Source organism: Tupaia chinensis, unplaced genomic scaffold, assembly GCF_000334495.1.
Source record: "Tupaia chinensis unplaced genomic scaffold, TupChi_1.0 Scaffold000234_1, whole genome shotgun sequence".
Taxonomy (NCBI): domain Eukaryota; kingdom Metazoa; phylum Chordata; class Mammalia; order Scandentia; family Tupaiidae; genus Tupaia; species Tupaia belangeri.
In genome coordinates this window covers 2,013,932-2,038,050 of record NW_006159712.1, presented here as the reverse complement: position 1 = coordinate 2,038,050, position 24,119 = coordinate 2,013,932, and the positions used below count along the sequence as shown (strand labels likewise).

General features: G+C 41.9%; 1 protein-coding gene across 1 annotated transcript in view; it reads left to right on the top strand.

Annotated features, from left to right (window-relative positions):
- The window catches only part of DOCK2 (dedicator of cytokinesis 2), a 445,944-nt gene that overhangs the window by 61,823 nt on the left and 360,002 nt on the right, over nucleotides 1-24,119 (top strand). The window contains 12 exon segments of the mRNA XM_014587766.2: nucleotides 577-652; nucleotides 1,775-1,851; nucleotides 2,382-2,507; nucleotides 3,757-3,881; nucleotides 9,010-9,108; nucleotides 12,535-12,607; nucleotides 12,720-12,823; nucleotides 14,848-15,031; nucleotides 15,184-15,281; nucleotides 16,955-17,044; nucleotides 18,224-18,324; nucleotides 20,654-20,788. Coding sequence (XP_014443252.1) covers nucleotides 577-652; nucleotides 1,775-1,851; nucleotides 2,382-2,507; nucleotides 3,757-3,881; nucleotides 9,010-9,108; nucleotides 12,535-12,607; nucleotides 12,720-12,823; nucleotides 14,848-15,031; nucleotides 15,184-15,281; nucleotides 16,955-17,044; nucleotides 18,224-18,324; nucleotides 20,654-20,788 — 1,288 coding nt within the window.

Here is a 24,119-nt window from a genome sequence, read left to right as displayed (position 1 = left end):
GCCCGGCGTGTTTTAAGCCACCAGGTCCGTGAACCGCAGTCGACTACATGGGAGTCCAGCGACATAGCCATTACGCTAACTGCTGGTTCCCTGGTGTCTTAAACTCATGCTGGGCACATGTGTGTGCCCAAGATCCCGAGAGGAGAATGGATAAGAAGGGATTGTGGCATGGCCATTCCCTCTGAGGGGTGATTTCTCGCTTTTTGTCTCTTTGTCTTTCTGGCAAGTGCATGCACCCTATAGCAAAAGCTCTAAAAAAAAAACCAACCAAATAAAAAAAAAACAAAACACACACACACACAAAGAAAGAAAGAAACAAACCAAAACAAACTATAGGGCTCTTGGATATTTCCTTGTTTGCTGACCTTCTGGCTTGCTCTGCCTGAGGGGTTTCCCAGGTGCCGAACCCTTGCTGTCTGGGTATTGTCTGGTGCTGGCTTACTTGCCTTTTTAGGTTTCCCTGACCCCCAGGTATCCCAGGCCCTAGCCCCTGCCCCATAATCACATCCCATTCTCATACTGTCAAGGGAGCATGGAGAAAGTTAAACCATCAGCTCATTTCTCTTCTCTTTCTAGTTATGGACATAACAGATATCATCAAGGGGAAAGCAGAGAGTGATGAAGAAAAGCAGCACTTCATTCCTTTTCACCCGTAAGAGATTTCTCATTTCTTTCTACACTCTTAAACTACGTCCTTTCTCCTTGAGGGCCACTTGAGCTCAGGGTGAACTGACACCCTGAATGGTGGGCAGGGTGAGAATGATGGGCTCAGTGCCACAGCACGCTAAACCAGAGCTCTCGCTCATCAGATGCTACTATTTTAAAAGTTTATTTATTTATATCTCCCATGAAAGAGAGGCAGAGACAGACAGAGGATTTCATAGTGCCACAATCCATCTCTAGTCTCAGTTGGCCCAGAGCAGGGGACGTGCATGTATGCAGCCAGTGTGTTCAAGGTGATCCCTGGCCGTGAACCCAGGACCCTGCCCATGTGGGTCCAGCAGCAACACCACTGATCCACCACCTGGGCTCATCACCAAATGTTATTTATGCAACAGACTTTTACTAAAGGCCTGGCAGCACTGTGCTAACCATGGGTGAGAAAGCCGTGGGTGAACAAGATCAATATGGTCCTATTTTAATGGAACTTATAGTTTAGATGGGGAATTAAATAGATAATCCACAAAATATTAATGTGTTAATTACAAACATATCAAGAACCAGGAAGCTGTGAAGAAGGAGCATATTAGGAAGGTGTGACAGAGAATCCTACCCTGGTTCTCATGGATAGGCTCTGTGAATTGGGAGGAGGCCCACAAGGAAGGTAAATGTCCTTCCCTTGTTTCAAAAGGAAGCTCTGAGAAAGCAAGATGCCCAACTGGAGCATTGTGATTACTTAATCACCCCAAAGATGGTCAGGTTCTGAGGCCAGAGTCTGGTTAAGGAATGTAAGTAAGACTTCACAGGAGCAGCTAATGCCTTTGCCATCTCATTGGGCAGATATTCAAATGGAAATCCTTCTAAAACACTTTCCTAGGCAGTAAAAATGGCCTCTACTTGTAGCATTGGTGCCAACAAATGTCAGGGCCATGTTGCATTGCGAAATAGATGTGTTTGTTGATAGCCTTTGTGTTCTCTGAGCTGACACAGGCGGGCTCACTCTCCACCTAAGGCATATGGAGGGGCTAGGCAATTCCTTGGCATACCTTGAACCACAAGCCGGCATCCACAGAGGGGACCCTGTGCACATTCTGTGCTGTCTTTTCCTTTTTAGAGTCACAGCTGAGAATGACTTCCTACACAGTTTGCTGGGCAAAGTCACAGCTTCCAAGGGAGACAGCGGAGGACAAGGTACAGTGTCTGTGCAGAGGGCCTGAGCCTGCTCCTGCTCAGGATCCCCGAGGCCTGGGCAAACAGGTCAAAACTCTGAATGCTGGGAAACTTAGCCTCCATTCTGACAAACTGCTGGGGACAACGGGAGCACGTGATCTGTAGGGTTGGGACCCCCTCTGCTGGACCAAATTGGAGGCATGTCCTAGTGTCCAGAGGAAGAGAAGAATTGATGTCCCCTGAAGTTCACTTTAACAAGTTACTTTGCAGGATTTTGTTCTGTGAGACTGGTGGTGTCGTCTTCACTTCAGAGAACCTGGGCGTATAGAGGAGGGATAATCTATCAGAGGTAGACAGTGTTAGAAGGAACTGGTGGGCTTTAACCAGAGTTGTCTCACTCCAGAGTCCCTTGGGTTGGGTCACTGCATCTATGGTTGTGTCTCTGCTTTCTGTGGTCTCTTCCAGAAAGAGAAGGAGGGGAGAGATGGTAAGAAGTTAGACAGAAAGCACCTTGAGGAAGGTGACTCTTTATGGTGAATGTTGTCTTCCAGGCCTCTGGGTGACCATGAAGATGCTTGTGGGCGACATCATTCAGATCCGCAAGGACTATCCACATCTGGTGGATAGGACCACCGTGGTGGCCAGGAAGCTGGGCTTCCCAGAGATCATCATGCCAGGTGGGACACAACTGCTCTGGCCTTCCCCAGGGGTGGATTTGGGTGGCGGGGGTGGGGGTCGGGTAGGGTCTTGCCTACCTAATTCGTTTTCCTTTTAAAGAGTCAACTGCTTGCCTCCCTTTCTCTGCTTTTATTCCTGAAGATAATTCCTGAATATGATTTTCGTTTAACCCTAAACTTCTATGCATTTATGAAACGAACATGAACACATAAATACACACGTATTCACTTTATCTCCCATGAATGGTATTATATTTTATATATTTTACATATCCTTACTTAATATACTTTATATAGTGTTCTGCAACTCACTTCATCACTTACTAATTTATCATGGATATCATTTCTATTTTACTATGTATTGAACAGTCCCATTTTTTTCTGTGGGAATATTGTCATTCTCTTAAATTTTTATCCTGTTTTATTACTGCTAAAGGAATGCATGCTCATTGTGAAATATGTGAATGGCTTAAAACAATGTAAAGGGAAGTGTTAAAAGCTCCCTCAAATCTTTGTCTTCAGAAATAATCAATACTATTAACATTTTCCAAATGTGCATGTAATAAAATGAAACCAAGTAAGATTATATAATAACACTCTTTTGAAAAGTTCCTTTTTGTCTTAAACCTATGTCTTCACCTTCTTTCCACAGTTGTTCTTGACAGCTTTCCTGTTCTTTCCACAGTTGTATGGTGGGTCACTGGGGGCCTGTTCTATAATTTGTGCAAACCTACTTTTCTTGAGACTTCAAATCCTTATGCACACCCTTGTAGGGTTTTCTATTCTTCTTATCCCTCCTTCTTGAAGACCTCCTGCACCTTGCCTCTAACCCTGTCAATGGGACACATGGGAAGCCTCTTGACCCTTCTGAACAGCAGATCTGTGAATGTTGTTTCGTTGTTATTCACGGGCCAAAAGCATCTCAACTGGAGCTTTCCCCTGTCTTCCCAGAAGGTGTCACTAGAGGATGGTAATTAAACTATTTCAATGGAGAGAAAAACATGGCCAGTTCTAACCAGTGTAGTTCCCTTTCTGCAACTGATTTCCTAGCATTCCTTTATCCCCTGGTTACCTACTTCTCAAACCAACCTGAGGAGGTAAAAATGCTTTTTCCAAACAGTTCTTATTTTCATGTTATTAATAGCAATCAAGATGGGGGCACTTCCTCGCACTCTGGGTCCCCTCTAGCTGGTGTCTCTCCTGCCACCACAGACTCTCACTTGTCTCTCTCTCTCTCCCTGTGCCTCAGGGGATGTCAGGAACGACATCTACATTACTCTCTTACAAGGTGACTTTGACAAGTACAACAAGACCACGCAGAGGAATGTGGAAGTGATCATGTGCGTGTGCGCAGAGGATGGCAAAACGCTGCCCGTAAGAGACTCGGTTGTTGCTCTGGTTGACAAGGTCCCCCTTGGGAGCCTCTACTCATATAGATGTGCTTTCCCTCTCTCTGATTCTATTCTCAAAATGCCAAGCACCGCTGGGTTGGTGTTGAGCAGTGTGACCTACACCTCCTGAGGCTGATTAGCACAGTGTCCCACCATGAGACCTCGTGGTGATGGTGGTTTTTTTTTTTTTCTTTTAACACCAAAGCAATTTTTCAATGTCTGTTCCTTTCATGGCTCCTTCCTCCCTCTCCTTCTCCCCCTCCTTCTGTTTTTCCTTTTGTTTGCTGGGCCTGGGCTTTAGGTTAGCTTTTTGCAATGAAAATATCGCTCTCGTAGAAAAAAAAATTATTCAGGCAAAATCCTTGATAAGAAAAATGATCAATACAGAGCCTTGGGCTGGTGCGGAGGGTCAGGATGTCCTCAAAGCAGACATTTTCAACACTTAATCTAACTCTCCAGCGCTCACCCAGAAATTCTGGTGGAAAGACTTACTTGTAAATTGGTCTCCAGAGGGCTAGCTGAGTGTATTCAAGAATGCAAAGCACAGTGCTATATTTATACAACATATGTCCTGTACAATATTTGTCATGTGTGTTTACATTTATTTACTTATATTTCCTTTAAGGTTGTCAGCAGTTGTGTCCGGTGTGTAGGAGGGTTTTGCTTCTCAATTCCTTGTTTTGGCGTACTTAGCTGAAAATAAAATCAACTCTCAGCAGAAGTTTTAGCAGGGGCAAATGTTCCTCTTACTCCACTCTGGGTGATCTGGTTGCAAAGTAGGGCGGGGGTGCGAATCAGAAAGAGGGCGAGGAGATTGCTAAGTCTTCAGTTCCAGCCTTTGGGCCTAGAACTGAGGTTGATCTTGCCGCCTTCTACCAAAGAATAACTCACATCCACAGGGGTTTACAGATCATCACTGTGTACAATCCAGCGGTGCCTTCTGTCACTACCCCCATTTTACAGATGGGGAAACAAAACCTCCATCAAGTAAAGCAACTCCCCAAGGTTATAGACTAGTGTATGAGCACAGATGGGGTTTGATTCAGGTTCCGGGCCTTCTGGAGCACTTCACTATAATGCCTATGTACTTAAAAAATTCTCCAATTTATTTCTCTTTTTAAAATGAGGTTAATAATTGTTTCTATCAAATTCTGGGGTCCTTCATAATTATCTTTTAAATGTAAAGAAATCCCTGCCCTGCTTTTCTTGATCATACAGACTGGCCCTGTTAATTAATATCGAGCTGAGTAAGACCCACCCAGGCCTGTAACCCATCCTCCCTTTGTTGGAGTCTAAAATTTTTTTGAAAAATATAATAAGTGAGAAACACTTTGCTCAAAGAAACACAAAGGAAGAGCAGAGAGGTTTTTGGTTTTTTTTTTTTTTTTTTTTTTTTTTTTTTTTTTTTTTTTTTTTTTTTTTTTTTTTTTTTTTTTTATCTGAAAGGAAAAATTGCATCTCACAAATGTATAGACCATTGCTTTGAAGTTATTTTTACCCAACTACTTGTTGGAGGACTTTGTAGCCTCCGTTTCATTTTCAATACACTGTCATGCCTGCCTCCACTGTTGCCGAAGGACGAATTAGAAGGAACAGCTAACAGCTCGGCATCCTACCTTGTGCCTGAACCCATTCTTACTGCTACCTACGTCACCCTTTTGAAGCATGCATGGCCAGGCTGAACAGACGCAAGCATTGGAGATGAGTACATAAGCACATATTCTGGGGCTGGAATGGAAAGGTAACTGTGGGGCATGGCGATAATTTGCAGTTTCAGCTATTAGGGAAGTTATGGGGGAGTTCAGTTGACTGACTATTGAAAATTGCTAAGGAAGCCCGTGGGAGGCTTTTCTTTCTCTATTTGCAGAAATAAATATTACTGCCTAATTATGTGTCAGGCAGCACATTCAAACACTCCTGTTTGATAGTGGCAGGTTCCTGTGGGAACAGTTCCCTTTAGGAATATTGATTTTGCCTCCTGCTTCCAGTGCATGCTGCCTTTGCAGAGTGGGTCAAGTCGGCCCTCAGCCCACTTTGGGGCTTCATGGACCTTGCTCAGGAGGGGCCGTAACCCAGAAGTTAATTGGATGGGCTCTGGAGTCAGGCGGGGTGCAATTCCCAGCTTCCCTTCCTCGGAGTTATGCGATCTTGAGGAATTTTATCTCTACACAAAAGAGGAATCATAATCTCTTCTTGTGGGGTTGTAGGTTAAACAGAATAGGTGTAAGGCATGGGGTATGCAGTAAGCGCTTGGTGACGAGGAGGGTAATGTTCAGAGAGGGAGGTGTGGAATGGAAGGTGCAGCCCTCTGAGGGAACTGAGGTGAGCAGGCAATCCAACTTGAAGCAAGTTCCCAGAGAAGAAAAGGTCACAGATGTTGCACCAAGAAACTTCTGTTCTCCCAAGAGCAGCCAGCTTATGGCAGTGGAGTCCAGAGATGGGTCAGTGTGGTACAGTGGGTAGGACCACAGCCTCTGGGACTGGAGTCCTGGCTCAGAGCCCAGCTTTGCTTGGATCAGCAACCTGACCTTGAGCCAGTTACATAATCTCCCTAACCTGAGCGTCTGCTCGAAAACCAGACCAGTAATTGCACTTTAGTTCTGTGAGTATCAGATGAGGTAATCTACATAATAGGTGCTCATTAAATGTCTCCATTATTATGAGAGAGGCATAATGAACTCCAGGCCTATTCCCACCTTGTGGATGCAAATGGGCTCTTCCTGTGAGGTGGCCAGCCTTGTCAGCATGGAGCTTTCTAAGTGCGTTCACAGCCATTTTGCCTCCCATTCCACAGCAGGTGCCTGCACGGTAAGCAGGCCTGTGTCAGGAGCTGAGTCTCTTGTAGAGATGTCTCTCCCAAGGCCTGACAGCCTCCAGGCTTCCTTACTCTTACCCAGATTTCCCCCAGCTGACCTGACGTCTCCTGCACTAACTAGGGACTTTCAACCTTAGCAGGGGCCATGGGAATGGGCAATGTGGAAAATTATCAAGTATGAATCTATATTTTCCCTAAAACAGAGCCCGGTCTCCAGTCACAGTGCTCTCTCAACACCCTTTGCAACACTCAGTTTAACCTCTGGGTGTTGAGGATGTGGGCACTGTCTTTGGCCTTTCTCAGAATGATTGTGAGCCTTTTTTCTCCAGCCTTCATCATCAGAATAATTTCGTGAGATTCAGTTGCCTGCCATATAGCAGCTTTACTCTGACCAGAGACGGCAGTGCATTTTCCGATTTTATAAGCTATGTGGGATTCACTGGAGCTATAGAAGCTGTGAAGTTGTAACGCTGTAAACGCCTCCAAATCTAAGTCTTTGCGGACTTGAAAGCATGACATTGTTACGGAAGAAACAATGGACAAGGAATCAGAGGGTCAGGGATGTAGCCTCAGTTCTGCCACTTTTGGGGCAAGTGACCTAATCTCTGAGGGCCTCAGTCTACCCAGCTGTGAAGTGCGGAGAGTGACAGTAATCATCAGTGTGGTTGTGAGGTCTGAATTAAGTGAAGTGCTGTGTGTAAAGGGCTTGGTGTGATCCTGGCCACACAGCACTCTGCATGGAGGAAACCTTTGGCCCTGGGGTGCAGGCATCCAACTTTAGTGATTCACCCTTCAGGGATCAAGGCTCTACTGGAAAACCAGATGAAGTCTAATGAGAGGCGTGGACTAGATGACCACAAAAAAGCCAAGAGGCACAAAGTCTTGTACTTTCAGGGGCTGGAGCACTAAAACCAATACTCATATCCTTAGAAGTCTGGTAATTTGGTTCATCCAGTATAAAAATTGGGGCCAGCCCTGTAGTCTGGTGGCTAAGGAGCCAGATCCCATATGGCCAGCGGCCATTCGAATTTCTGCCCTGGCAGCCTGTAAAACACCGTGTGCATGCACGCCCCAAATCCCATCAGGATGGAGAAATGGAGGAGAAAAGATTATGACATTCACCATGCCCCATTAAGGGGTGCTTTCTCTCTCTACCTCTATTTCTCCGTCTGTCTGTGGCAAGTGCATACACCCTCTACACACACACACACACACACACACACACACGCACACACAATTAGGCCCCTTAGGCCCCATCTGGATGATCCTTGCTTGGCTTTTATTTTGTGGCCAAGCAGCTGGAACAAACAGAGAGGGAGAGAATTAGGAGCTGTCGTATGCTACTAGAAGATAATTCCTTGTTACTCCTCAGTCAGCTCCTTTCTGAAACTCTGAGGGTGATTCTTATGGCAAGAAATTGATACCTGATACAGGTATGCATGCTCTGTGCTTGCTCTCTGCTTAGAATTCCTTTCCCTTGTTTCTTCTCAAAGTGACTCAGACTCTTTCTTCAAGGTGCTCACTTGTCATTGCTTCTAAGAAATCCTTCCTGAACCTGCAGCTCACTGAAGTGTCCTGCTCTGTGTCCCACAGTGGTGTGTCTATGTGCCTGTCCTCACATCACATCGCTGTAATGACGTGTCTGCTCTTTGGATATTTCGGCCACCAAACTCTGAGCTCCTGCCAGGTTCAGTGTCTGACCCTCTCCATAACCCCTGTGCTTAGCCTGGGCCTGGCACCCAGGAGAGGCTCTGTTGCTGGAGGCTGGACGAGCTTCTCTTCTCCCATCCTCTCCTCTCTCCCTCCACCCCAGACTCGTGTCACTGAATCCTGAGTTCTTCCCCTTGCCCAGCACTCCCCCAGTTCACCTTCGTGTAATAGCATTAGAAATCCATCAGAAGGAGTTGCTGCTTGGCTGGTCTTAGTCTGTTTGTAAACTTTGTGCCCATTCAGATTTAAGAAACAAATAGGATTAATAATACTGGCAGCATGCAGTAACTCTAAGGCTGGTTACCATTTACAGTAAGGCAGCGTCGTCAGCTCCTGGCATGCTCCAGTGGTTTCCAGAATTCAAGTAATAGAATTTCTGTAGCTAAGCAGCTGTCACTCCCAGGGCTGGGGATGCTCCCATAGAGATCCGTAATGGAGAAAGGCCATAATTGGGACCTGGGCAAATGGTTAGAGAAGGCAGGATTAGTCTAGGCTGCAAGACTGACCTGGCCTTGGGACCTAAATTGCTCAAACTCAGAAAATGGCAATCTGAGGGTGTTTTTGCTCTTTGTTTTTCTTGAGTCAGAATGCAATTTGCGTGGGAGCTGGGGACAAGCCCATGAATGAGTATCACTCTGTCGTGTACTATCAAGTCAAACAGCCACGCTGGATGGAAACAGTGAAGGTAATAATAATATTAATAATAATAGCAACAAACATGTACCTAATTCTTACCATGAGCTAGACAACATTTTAAGTACTTTATATGAATAATTCTTTTATTACTTATACTAACCTTGTGAGGCTTGTACTAGTTCCCCCATTTTATAGAGGAGGAAACTGTGGCACAGAGCAGGTAAGTAACTTGCCCACAGTTGCACTGCTGTTGTCAGAGCTGGGATTCAAACCTGGGCAGTCTAGTTGAGTTTTCACCACTATCTGAGGGAACAGGAAATGGAGTAGCACAATTAGCAGTCTTTATTTTTAATTGGCTAGAGGGTATGTGTGCTCACTGGAGAGAGAGAGAGAAAGTGAGAAAGCACCCGCTATGGGGACTGGTCATGCTGCAATCCCTTCACCTTCATTTCTTCCTCCTGTTGGGATTTAGGCGCGCACACACACATGCTCAGCATGTGGGATCCAGCCGCCTTGACCACCACACCACCGGCTGGTCCTCTTTCTTGTTTCTATGACAGCAATGAAGCAAGGCGATTGTAAGCATAAAACCAAAGGTCCAACTCTACTGTTCACCAGCACTTTGACCTTGAGCAAGTAATTCAGCTGCTCTGTGCTCTAATGCATCCTCATCTGTAAAATGGAAGTAATAGGTTGGCTATGAACATAAAAGGACTTAATACTCATGACGCTGCGGAGCACTTAGAAGAAAGTACACACTCGATAAATACCACTTACGGCCACACTGAGATGAGAGTCTGGAAGACCACTGAATTCGGCACTTTTTTGAGAAGCCGCAAAAACCCTTGACCTTTGTCTGTTCTTTAGGCACCCCTCTATAAGGCAGTCTATTTTACAGTGGTGGGAAGCTCTGCGCCTGCCACGTGCAGAGGGGGAGGATGTAGTAGACGCAAGTATGTGATGTAGCCTCCCTCAAGGTCCTTCTCATACAGCATTTCTCAGAATGTTCTGTGGAATACTAAGTAAGTGGTATTTCCTTAAAATAACATTCCCCGATCAAGTAAATGTGAAGAGTGCTGAGAAATCTGAGAACAAATATAGAAGTCAAATGTTCATTTCAGGTTCTCAGAACTTTTAACATGTAAACGTGCTCTGCATATCTACCAGAGGAGAGAGAGTGGAGAGCATTCCCCGAAACTTCATCGACCATGGAACTTTATTCTTTATTTTTGTCATCACATCCTAGGGCTAGTACTTCACTAAACAAAGTTTAGACAGAAATTCCTTTTTTTTTTTTCTTTCTTTTTTTTTTTTTAGAGTGAGAGATTTTTGCTATAGAGCATGTATGCTTGCTGGAGAGACAGAGAGAGAAAATGTGAGAAATCACTCCCCCAGGGGGGATGGTCACACCATAATCACCTCTCCTCCATTCTCCTCTCAGGATCATTCTCCTCTCAGGATTTTGGGTTTGCCCACACATGTGCCCAGTGTGATTTTCAAGCCACCAGGTCTGGGACTCAAACTGTGGTCAGTTGAGTGGGAGTTCAGCACATTAACTACTATATCCTAAATTCCTTGTTCTAATCAAAGGATGTGGGAGGCTTGATGGATTGATGTGATTATGAACAACATACAAGGATGTATTATGTTTTTCTTCCTGATAAATCTAGCTCAATACAGGGGGCAATTATAAACATACCTACTGAAGTGACACTAAGTGACTGAAAAAAACCATCTTTAACTCTGGGTCACAGCAGAGGTCACCATAAGGGCATGCGGTCCTCTGAGGCACCTCCATGGATCTGAAATAATACCCTCGCATGTGCTTGGCATGTGCCAGGCTGTCAGAATGGTGGCCCAGTGGGTAAGCACCCTGGTTCTTTCCCTCAGTCATCATTGTTCTGGGACCTAACCAATGTGGAATTGCCAGAGAGTCCTGTTGTGGCCTCCAGCCCATTGGATCATGCCATTCTAGTCAGCAGTGAGGAAGGACAGAGCCTGCACAAATATAACCCTGTGGAAGTCTTTCTAATGTCTAAAATATGCCCTTTTGGGATAGTTCCTCAGGAAGTGGCATTAACCATAAATATTCACAACACTGTGCAGAAAGGAATATCTTGCATTAGAATAAGAATTTGTAATTAATTCAGTTAATGGTGAGGCCTGATCACAACTTCAAATACCTGCCTTATAATTAGTAACATTCTCTACTCACTTTGTGCTTTGACTCCAAACTCAAACTTCTTTTCACTGATAGCTATTCAAACCCCAGTGGTTTTTGCCTTGTCAAATATATTCTATTTCCTCAGTGAATTTCTTCAAAATAATGACGTACCCAACTTTGGGGTCAAAAAGTTACTGGACCAGGTTGTTCTTTTTTTTTTTTTCTTCTGTCTCTTACTTCCTAGTCATATCCTTTGCTAGCCTCTGCTACCTGGCTACTAATCGTCCGTGTGAACCGTGAGCTCTCTGAGTATGAGGACTCTGCCTTACGTCAGCATGGCTGGCACCTTTCTTACTGTAGCTTCTAGTACCATTCAATACATACTGAAAGGATGAACTGGCCTGTAGTTGCTCATGAGGCTCTCATTTCTTTTTCTGTGTCTGAAACACAGACAGAATGGTGGCCCTCCTCAGGCTGAAATTTTATTTTCTAGAACAGTAAGTGCTCCAAAGTATACATATGTTTTGACTTTTAGCACTCATCTGTACAGTGCAAACCTGTCCCTTTCTAAAAATCAAAGTGTTTTTCTCACAGGTAGCTAAGCCTCTCTGCTTTGGTCTGAATTACACAGTACAGAAGAGCTGTGAGGCTTTGGGGCATGGGGCAGGACCATGATGAAAGGGTTTTGGCCAATGGTACCAGGAAACCACATACTGGACACCATGGCGACCAGTGGGGATTGTCTTAGTTCAGTGTCTAAAGTGTCTCGGCTCAGTGTCAAATGTGCTCAGAAGCAAAGGCATCTGGACATGGGTCCAACCAAGAATGGGATGAGCTCTAGGTTTTTCAAATATTATTAGATTAAAGCATTTTAATTAATTTGCATTTGCATAGATGAGAGTTCTCAAGCAAACCCCCTAATGACCAGTTAATTTTCTAAGCCCTGCTGCAATTGCCAGAACTCCTGGAGTGTGTCAGGAAAATGTGCATTGTGCAGTTTGCAGTGCATCAAATCCTGCGCTAAAGTTATGTGACTTTTATATCAATTTGGGGAGATTCATTTTTCCTCACTATAATTTACGAACCTCTTTTCATTGGCTGAGAATGCAATTTGCCAAATGGATTACATTTGGTCCTTTATTTTCTCTTCATAGCTAGTTCTTATGTAATTTATTTACAGTTCATCACTTGATGGATGAGTAGTAAATCAGCATGCAGTGCTCTCAGTTAAATGGCCAGGCTGCCTTTGGTTGGGGGGAGTGTGGAGGGCTGTTTAGCACATGTCCTGAGCTCTGGTTTCTCCCTGCTGAGGTGGCTGTCCCTATTGAAGAGATGCAGAAGATCCACCTGCGATTCATGTTTCGACATCGATCATCCCTGGAATGTGAGTATCCAACCAAATGGCGTCTCTGCATGCCCCCCTAAGGAGAAGAGAATGGGATAGCTGGGTGGCCCATGTATCGTTTTATTTTCTGACCTCACAATGCTATTTCCAGCTAAAGATAAAGGAGAAAAGAACTTTGCCATGTCCTATGTGAAGTTGATGAAAGAAGATGGGACTACTCTCCATGATGGATGCCATGACTTGGTTGTCCTCAAGGTACCACGAGCTAGAACTAACTCTGCAGAGAGGGAGGTTCAGCAAGTGAGGGAACAATGGCAGGATTGCTTAGGATTGACAGCAGGGATCTGAGAATCACACACACCAAGGTTCACCATCGATGTGACCTGGTACAAAATCTTCACTTCTCTGGGCCCGTTTCTTCATCTAGGAGACCTCAGTGAATAATTGTGAGGATTATAATTCTGAGATAGTACATGTAAACACACAGTGATGGATATATGATAGGAACTCAACACATGGAAAACATTACTGTTTGATATAGCAAGGATCTCTATAAGGACCTCTGTGGGATGTACAGGAGACCTAAAAGAAACACTGGAGAAGTACCTCACATAGTCAGTGGAGAAATATCTGAACTTGGGGTCCTGATCCTGCTGCTGATTCAATCTGGAATATATCACTTGTCTTCCTGGGTCTGAACTTCCTTTTGCTTTAGCAATGGTGGCAATATTTATGACAACCCAATGAGATGACCCATGTGAAAGAACCATGTAAACTATAAAGGGTGTACAGGTGTCCACCCTTATTATTTTCACATCACAAGATCGGGACTGTTTCTGAAAACTAGGAAAGTGTTTGCCTTGATCTTACCTGCATGCTCTTTCACACCATCCCTATGGCAGCAGGGTGCAATCTACTAGCAGAGTATTAGCAATGAAATAGGGCAAGGGTAAGTGGTTGGCACAGAATCAAACCCTTATGTTTGACTTTCGGAACCTGGTAGGCTGAAAATTTCCCTTTTGCCTGTGGTCTGCATGACACACACACAGCCTCATCAAGGCCTTGCCAATCATAGGTTCTTTTTACTGAGTCTCTGACTTTTCTGGAAAATCCCCTTTCTTCTATACAGTCTCTGTTTTCTCATTTATCACAAATCAAGGCAGTCTTTGGCTTGAAAGTCACTCCTTGGAGCAGAGGCTCAGTTTCAGTCAGTTTTCTTTTCACTTACTCTCATTAAGCCTTAGTTTTTTCATCCGTAAACTAAAGGCTTTAATGATATATGCTTCTTATGTTTGCCATGAGGCTTAAATGAAAGGACTATGGCATACACAGCACTTGGTTTAGCTCCCAGTTCAGAGCAGGGACTCAGTAAGTCCTATTTCCTGTAATGCCTACCTCTAAGTCATTAATTTCGGCGTGCCAAGGCACTTATGTGTCCATCACTCTGCTATGTACTCTACATGGTCTATCCCATTTAGTCTGTTGAGGAATTCTAAGAAGTAGAGAATATGATTATCTTCAGTTTATCCATAAGAGAAATGAGACAGAGAGGCCAAGGAATACATTGAGATGACATAGACTTGCGGTATAGTAGAACAGTGTCTAAATCTCAGGATGTTCTGACCTAGTGCCTTTGCCATTATTTTTACTTTCAACTAGGTATCTTTTTTTAATTTTTTTAGGAGATTTTTGCTTTAGGGCACTTGTGCTCACTGGAGAGACAGAGAGAGACAGAGAGACAGAGAGCAAGAAATCGCCCCCTGCCAGGGGGGATGGACACACCATAATTCCTTTTTCTTCATTCTCCTCTTGGGATTTTGGGCATATACACACATGTACCTGGATTGAGTTTCAAGCTGCTGGGTCCAGGACTTGAACCACGGTGGAACTTCATGGGAGTCCAGTACTTTAGCCACTATACCACCTGCTGGCTCCTTAGCTAGATATCTTGCTGGTGGGTGTGTTTTATGATGTTAAAGAAATTTAAAATTCATTTAAGTGGTCTGTCTGGGTATCTTAAATTTCCATATTTGTTTGTTTGTTTTTTCCATTAATGAAGTTCACAGGACATTCAACTGGTTAATTAAAACTTTTCATAATGTAACTTTGGATTTTTTTGTTAAAACAGTTCTATCTCACCAGCTAATGTTTAATGCTTCTCTTATAATTTTCCTCATTATTTCTTATCCTCCCATAGTGTGTTATCTGACCACTGCGAGCTCTTTGTAGCATTGATATATAGCCTTGATCTGGTGCAATGACCAAAGTGTTGTTTCCAGGGGGACAGCAAGAAGATGGAGGATGCCAGTGCTTACCTTACTCTTCCTTCTTATCGACACCATGTGGAAAACAAAGGGGCGACCTTGAGCCGAAGCTCCAGCAGTGTTGGGGGACTCTCTGTCAGTTCTCGAGATGTGTTCTCCATTTCTACCCTAGTGTGCTCCACAAAGCTCACCCAGAATGGTAATGGAACCATTGAGAATTGTGTCTGTGTCTGTGGTATGTATGCACACATGTATGTTGTGTGCATGTCAGGGCATACAAGCCCAGGGAAGTCTTGATATGAACAATTAAGACTAGTAACAGTAATTTTGCTTGTCTGGACTCCATTTCAGTGGGCTTGCTGGGTTTGCTGAAGTGGCGTACAAAACCTCAACTGCTACAGGAGAATTTGGAAAAGTTGAAGATTGTAGATGGAGAGGAGGTGGTGAAGGTCAGTGGGACTTTACTTTCTCTTCATCCGCCAGAGGCAGAAATTTAAATCATGGGTGGTTTCAGGGGAGAAACAAAGTGAAGACAGGACAGTATTTTCTCTGACACTGTCCCAAGTTGATACGAGGAAACTCTATGGGGAAATCCAGGTAGTAACTTGGTTCAATGGCACTGAATGTCAAATGGCAGAAAATTATGGTTATGTTCAGTCTCTGGAAGTAGATCAGCCTTGGTGTGGGACCAGCTCTCTCACTTGCCAATTTTATGTGATAATATTATGACTGTGACACATTTCTCTGGGTTGTTATGAGTATTCAAGGTGATAATATTTAAAAATTACTCAACACAATCTCTTACACAGTGGTACACAATAATTGAACTAAAGCATATAAAACATACAAAGTTCAATAAACAGTAACTACTAATTATTTTTGTTGTTATATGTTGCTGTAGTAGTATGATCTGTTAGTACTACCTATAGGTCATTGTTAGAATAAAAAGTATTCTTGGTTTCTGTTGCTAGGAGAGCATTATGTATTAAAGATGAGAAAGGGAAAGACATCAGGGCTTACATTTTAAGTGAAGCAAGCAGAAAACAATGCAAGTGTCAGCCGTGTTATTGCATCCACATGGTGGTGGAGAATATGAAGGGTCTGGAGTGTGGGTCTAATTAAAGCAAACCTCTTCTCCAGCACTACAAATTGGGACAAGTGGTTCCCAGTTGTCCTGGTGATCTTGTTTCTATCAGGAACTTAGTACAATTAGAAACTCTGACATTAAACATCTTTATATGGTAGTTTTGTGTTTTGAGCAATTATAGCAAATATCAACCCATCCCATAGAAGGGAGAGGAATCAAATTTTATTTAATTATATACATCTGGAAAAATCAGTGCTAGAATATCCAGATCAATGCTTTAAATCTGTACTATCAGCCTACTATCTATGATAGTTCAGCCATGGCAAGAAAATTCCTCCAGATAACTCTTTAGATGGTCTTTTGACTTTGGGAAGCTTGGGGAAGTCATCTGGAAGGGAATTCCACTGCCTCCCTATTGCATTATTTTTTTTCTTTAAAAAATATCTCTCATCAAGTGTAACATACATATAATAAAATAGGTTCAGAACACTTAAAAGTACAGCTCAATGAATCTTTACACACATACACACTTTTATACTCACCGCAACCCAGCTCAAGATGCAGAACATTTTTAATATGGCAGGAGGTCCACTCATACTCCTTCTCAGTCATTTACTAATTGGAAGCAACCACCTGTGCAGATCATCATTATCACAGACGGATTTTGCCTACTCTTAAATTTCATAAAATAGAGTAATAAAGAATGTGCACATTTGTGTCTGATGTTTTTTATACAACAAAGTGCTTATGCAGAGTCTCCTCTTTGCTACACATGGAAGCTGTTTGCTTTCTTACATTGCTGTGTAGTGTTCTGTAGTGTAAAAAATGTCACCACATGTGCATCCATTCAGCTGTTGATGGACATTTGGGTTGCTCCAAGTTCTGACTCTGACTCTTGTGAGTAAACCCATTCTGGACCACTGGAACATGGTATGTGGCAGATATATTCTGTCATTCTCTTGGAAGGACACTTAAAGTGGGAATTCTGGGGCATTCCCACTCTTTTTTTAATGTAACTTTCATTATTTCATCCAGTTTCTTCAAGATACTCTGGATGCCCTCTTCAACATCATGATGGAACATTCTCAAAGTAATGAGTATGACATCCTTGTCTTCGATGCTTTGGTAAGAGAGAATGGACAGGCATTCAATGACATTAGGCATTTAGTGGGTATCTTACTGTGAGAACACTGGGAGCTTATGGCTTGTGTGGCTCTTTTCACAAATTCCTTAGAGCCACTGTCACATTTGGCCACCGGACCAATAATGAGTTGCTATTTCCCTTAATTTGTTGCCAGTTCATTTGCAAGTGTGGAGAGTGTAACAGGATTATCAAAAGCTCCTGAGGCTGGATACAGTGAATGGCTACACTGGCTGTCCATGAATGCTGAGAGCCAGTCCCTGGCTAGGTTAAAAAGTACCCAAAATATTTTCTAACTGTCTTTTTACCTTCTCTTTCTCATGTCCTCCAACTCACCAAAGCCACTGTTCTTCCACCTACACAGAACCTTTTCTGGTGGCTAGCCATCCAGAGCTGTCTTCTCTTTCTTTCCAAATAGTCTCTTCATTTTCTCCCTATCACAACTCACTTTTTCTCAATGTTCTGTTAAAATAAACATAAGAAACATCCACATTAGGATATAAGTGACCAATAAAGTCTTAATACATTAAACACTTTTGTCATGAACACTTGCGTTTTTAAAGTATTTACTTAGACTATGGCTTAATCAAGTACTTCCCAGAAAGGTCCCCTAGAATGTTAGCCATAAAAGAAAGATGCTTCGTGATGAAACGATCCTTTGATTAGACATTTTAGGGTTGTGCTGAATGCTGCATGACTCTTTTGGAGATTCACAAAGATGATAAGTTTATTAAAGACTCTCAAAGTTTCTGCAATAGAGAATGAAGTTTAGTGATGATAACCTGAGATTTCTCAAACTTATGACTGTTAAACCCTTTTATTATATAACACCTTGGCAACACAATTCATGAAACACATTTTGGGGAGATACCACCTAAATGAAAAGGACAAACTATTGGATTATCAGAAAAGTCATGATGCATTTTTGCACAGAAAAACAAAAATACATCATGAATTTTCCAACAACCCAATATATACATATTGACTATGAATGAAAAGGAATATATGTGTGTGTGTGTGTGTGTGTGTGTATGTGTGTGTGTATGTGTATATATATATATATATAACTTTTGAGCAAAATAATTTTGATAGAGGTTCAGTTATGCCAAGTAAATATGGTTTCATGTCTTGAGTTTGTTCTGAAAACCTTTCATCTTCCTCAGATCTACATAATAGGACTCATTGCAGACCGGAAATTCCAGCATTTCAACACTGTTCTAGAGGCTTATATTCAGCAGCATTTCAGTGCTACCTTGGCTTACAAGTAAGTAACTGCACACAGACATTTCTTACCTACCTCCTACTACTTACCCAGCCTGTATGCATAGGGCACAAGGAATTTGAGTAAATTTCTTTTGCTATTAATGTTTGAGTCCTCCATTTTCTGACAAAATATAACACATGCCTGAGTTATTTGGGTAGTAATAAAAATATGCAAAACCCACAGGTTTGGATGAATACTTCATGGTGACCGTAGTACATGGAACTATTAATTCATTCAGATAGTTGACTATCGTTTATTGAGCAGTTCCTTGTGGTAGACACCAGGACTCAAAGTTTAGATTTAGGGGGGACCAGCAGATGGTATAATGGTTATGTCACTGAATTCCCACGTAGTCGACCATGGTTCAAGTCCCAGATTCAGTGGCTTAAAACTCATGCTGGACATGTGTACATGCATGCCCAGAATTCTGAGAAGACTAGAGGAAAAGGGATTTCAGCGTGGCCATCCCTACTGGGGAAGTAATTTCTCACGTTATGTCTCTCTGCCTCTGTCTCTCTTACTTAGACTATGGCTTAATCAAGTACTTCCCAGAAAGGTCCCCTAGAATGTTAGCCATAAAAGAAAGATGCTTCGTGATGAAACGATCCTTTGATTAGACATTTTAGGGTTGTGCTGAATGCTGCATGACTCTTTTGGAGATTCACAAAGATGATAAGTTTATTAAAGACTCTCAAAGTTTCTGCAATAGAGAATGAAGTTTAGTGATGATAACCTGAGATTTCTCAAACTTATGACTGTTAAACCCTTTTATTATATAACACCTTGGCAACACAATTCATGAAACACATTTTGGGGAGATACCACCTAAATGAAAAGGACAAACTATTGGATTATCAGAAAAGTCATGATGCATTTTTGCACAGAAAAACAAAAATACATCATGAATTTTCCAACAACCCAATATATACATATTGACTATGAATGAAAAGGAATATATGTGTGTGTGTGTGTGTGTGTGTGTATGTGTGTGTGTATGTGTATATATATATATATATAACTTTTGAGCAAAATAATTTTGATAGAGGTTCAGTTATGCCAAGTAAATATGGTTTCATGTCTTGAGTTTGTTCTGAAAACCTTTCATCTTCCTCAGATCTACATAATAGGACTCATTGCAGACCGGAAATTCCAGCATTTCAACACTGTTCTAGAGGCTTATATTCAGCAGCATTTCAGTGCTACCTTGGCTTACAAGTAAGTAACTGCACACAGACATTTCTTACCTACCTCCTACTACTTACCCAGCCTGTATGCATAGGGCACAAGGAATTTGAGTAAATTTCTTTTGCTATTAATGTTTGAGTCCTCCATTTTCTGACAAAATATAACACATGCCTGAGTTATTTGGGTAGTAATAAAAATATGCAAAACCCACAGGTTTGGATGAATACTTCATGGTGACCGTAGTACATGGAACTATTAATTCATTCAGATAGTTGACTATCGTTTATTGAGCAGTTCCTTGTGGTAGACACCAGGACTCAAAGTTTAGATTTAGGGGGGACCAGCAGATGGTATAATGGTTATGTCACTGAATTCCCACGTAGTCGACCATGGTTCAAGTCCCAGATTCAGTGGCTTAAAACTCATGCTGGACATGTGTACATGCATGCCCAGAATTCTGAGAAGACTAGAGGAAAAGGGATTTCAGCGTGGCCATCCCTACTGGGGAAGTAATTTCTCACGTTATGTCTCTCTGCCTCTGTCTCTCCAGTGAGCGTATGTGCCCTATAGCAAAAAAATCTCCCTAAATAAACAAACAAAAGGTTAGAGTTAAGGAAGTACATGTGCCAAATATTATTTCAGTATAGCTTGGATATAATGAACTGAGGGTTAGAGATGAGATACAATACTAGAAAACTCAGTGGAGACACAGTTTGTGAAGTTTGTAGGGCTAAGCCAAGCAGTTGGCAGTCTGTCCTACTAATAATGAAGAAACATAGAAAGTTTCTAAGCAAATGAGTTTCATGATATTATAAGAATATTTAATGTAGAATGAAAAAGACTTTCTCAGTGCCAAGATTCCCACTTATAGACTGATTGTGTCTAGTTTTCCTAGTCAAAAGATCTTTTTCTTCACTAATTTTTCCTTTGATGACTTTTTAATGGGCAGGAAATACTTATTTATTCCTTCTAGTAAACATACGTTTTAAGCAGAATTATTTTTATGCTTGCGAATGAGAAAGTGAGCTTGGCTATAGCACTACCTTTAACCTTTGATTGAGTGCCTTATAATTTACTGAGCAAACTAATTACCATGCTGTGGGCTAAAGAGAGATGTATTTTGAAAATATTATCCCTCATTCAGGAAATTAATGACAGTACTGAAGACTTACTTGGATACCTCCAGCAGAGGAGAGCAATGTGAGCCCATCCTAAGAACTCTGAAAGCTTTGGAATATGTGTTCAAATTCATTGTTCGGTCAAGGACATTATTTTCACAGTGAGTACTTATTATGTAAGAGTGATTGATTAGCTCTGTAATTCCTCTGGGATACAACAATATTGGTGTTGTAGAATAAACTCTTTCTTTAAAAAAAATACATATAGCCAGCCATTGGTCAAAAACAACTTAAAAATCCAACCCAGAGAATTATGAGTATGAACTAATTTTGCCCTCTAAGTTCACTTGGAAAAAACAGGGAAGAAATCTTAACATGTTGTAGAGTTGTTTCATCCACTAAATGTGATTTGTGATTTGAAGTTTTCCTGTGTTTTATCTAACTTCCTTCATTTGGTTTGAGAGATGGTGAAAAATTTCCATGAATCTGTCTTCTATGTTAGAGGGGCTGGAAGGAAAAAGAGTGGAACTCAGGGAGTTTGACATTTATTTGGATCTAGTAGATTGCACATGGCAAATGAGCTGGTATTCATAGTTGACCTGCCTGTCCTTGAATTCCTAGTAGCCAACATGTAAGTGGATGTATTTGACCACCTTAAGAGATGTTGACGAAGGGCTTTCAAGACAGAGGTATCAAATATAATCTACATGAGAACAATTTATGTTCATCCTGGCTATAAGGCAAAGCTAGGTAGAAAATTGGTTGTGTCAGTTTGGTGGTATGTGATAGGAAATAAGAAAAAGACACATAAGGAATGTGGTGTCTGGATTCTTAGTGCAAATGAAATGTTCAGCTGAAATTGACTCAGGAAGAAATAAGACTTTTTTTTTTCATGTTATTGAAAAATCCATGGGGTAGATTGGCCTCAGTTATGGTGGAATCCAGATGCTCAATGTCATCACTACCACTCTACATAGTGACTGTGTTTAGTTTGAGTGAGTGCCTTTTGAGATAAGTTTTCTAATGTGGTAGTCACTCATAGCCACAGATTCATATTCTAGTAGCTGAAGCAACCCTAGGTTCCTTGTTGCCTTGGTAAATCCCATACCAAAAACTATCTTGGGTTATATGTGAGAGTTTTAATCAAACAGTGTGGTTAGGGGAATGAATAGGCAGCTTTTATAGTTATGGTCACATGCGTCGGGCCAGCTACTTAAGGCATAGACTTGTGTTGGAGACTTTCCAAAAGAAAGCCAAAGCCTATAACCTCATTTTGATCTTGACAATGGATGGGCTGCTCCTGCTTCATACTCATGAAGACATCTGAAATGGGTAATCATTGGGGATTCTCCAAAAACATTCCGAGATTTCCATGATGGGTAGAAAGATGTGTGCCTGGAACTTCCCCCGAACATAAGTCATTTAAGTTATTCTGAAAGTGAAGTATCTGTTTTAATTCCTCTGGCTTGTCAAGTCTTAGGGAGTATTTTTCCAAGTTCAAGAGATACTTGTCAATTATTTGGAAATCAGGAGACTCCAGTGAGTTGAAGAGTTGAGTTTTTCAAAGGAATTTAAAACTCTACGTTATAGTTCCAGTTCAATAGGCCAAGATGTTTTATTCCATCTTCCCAAATGAGAATATTTAGTCTATAATAACATACTTTTCCTATTTATCCTATCGTCTCCTCCAGGTCTTCCTTTGGATTTATTTATTTTATTGTCTCTCTTCCTTCCTATATCTTTTCCCTTTACTTCTCTCCCCTTCCTCTCATTCCTCCCTTCCTCTCTTCCTTTTTTTCTTCCTTCCCCTTCCCATTTTATTTCCTTCTAGTCTTATCTCTCTTAGTCATTTCATCTTCCGTCTACTGGAATGTAGTGCATTTGTACAGTTGCTTTCTTTTTCTCTGACTCAAGGCATCTGTTCGTCTTGTAGAGCCCCTAACTCTTTAGTCAGTATACATTCAGTGATGTTGGAATGCAAAGCGACTTTTGGCTTCTTAAGGATTGAGTGGTTTGTTATTCCTTACTCTATCCCCAGTATAGCCTATAGAACATCATTGATTTTGATCAGAAGAGATGTCTCTAAGGCAACCCAGGTATAATCTTAAATTCTTTTTCATGAACAAAAATGTCAGTTGATCTGAAAAGAGGGTTTAGCACCACATGCTGGGAGAAGGGAGGTTTTGTGTGTCTTGTTCATTTAAAATTTTTAGCAATGACCTGCTCTCCTGTGGAGCCTTGAGGGCCTTGGGAAGTAAAGGGATATTGCTCCATATTGAGGGGCACCTTACTTGGGAAACTAGACAATAAATGATTCAACGCTTTGGGATTTCTAGGCCAGCTGGTAGAAAATCAGGATATAATTATTGCTTTTGGGCTTATTGTGTCTGGTATTGTGTTTCCATTTCCTGTTATTCCTTTGTTCTTTCCCCATGTGCATAATTGCATTTGATCTAGCTCCCATTAGTCGTTCCCTTGCCATTTTTTCTTTGCACGTCCTGCACATGAATCTGTGCAGGAGCTGAGGAGTTTCCTTTATCGATTTGCAGGATACAAATTGAAGGGGAAGAAGGAAAAGAAGTTGTTGAAAAGTGGAGTTCTTATTTTATTATTTTTAGAGCTATTTATTTCTACATGTAACCAAAGAAAGTGAGTTATTTATCTACTCTTCTTGTGTCATTAGCTCTTGAGTTAAACTCTGAGGGAAGTATTTATGATTGGGCACATGCATGTCCCATAGCTGCAAAGGAGGCTGGCAGAAGAGGTTCTAGGGAGGGAGGCTTTAAAATATGAGAAATTCCTAAACCATAGGGAGTATGTCTGAAAGATACTGGGTGGCCATAAATATGACCAGTATCTACTAAGGTTTTGTAGAAGTAAAGGGCCCCTGGGAGGTATAGAACATAGCAAGAAGCATTCAGAAGGAGTTGAAGTGATTATCTTTTAGGCATTGAGCTTCTTTACAAAGCTCCTTGCAGAGTCTTTAATCCTGAAGCTCAGACAGCCAGCTGTGCTGATCCCCAAGGTTTCTGAGCTTGTGGAATTACTCAGAGTCTGGAGCAGCCTGTGCTTCCTATTCCATGTGATGAATACTGAGTAGCTCCCTTCCTACTAGGCAGGCATGTAGAAAGGATGACTTTGTAACAGAGAAGAGATCCAGAACACGGTGCAGCAAGAGGATCCGCTCCCACTCATCCTTGCTCCTTACAAATCCTAATGCTTCCAGAACGCAGGAGGCAGTGGGGAAGAGTGGTTGTCAGCACAATATTTATGCTGGACAGACCTTGGAGGGAGCAATGTTTCTGTCCTTTAAGCACCTGGCTTACAGAGGGACTCGGCGTCTCTGAGCCTTAGTTTCTTCAATGATGTATGGGGATAAACCAGCTCTTGGTGTTTTATTTATTTATTTAATAAAATAAGATTATATGTACAAAGTGTTCATGCAATATCTGGTTTTTATTTCATAAAGGTAATAAATGTTAGCTGTTGTCA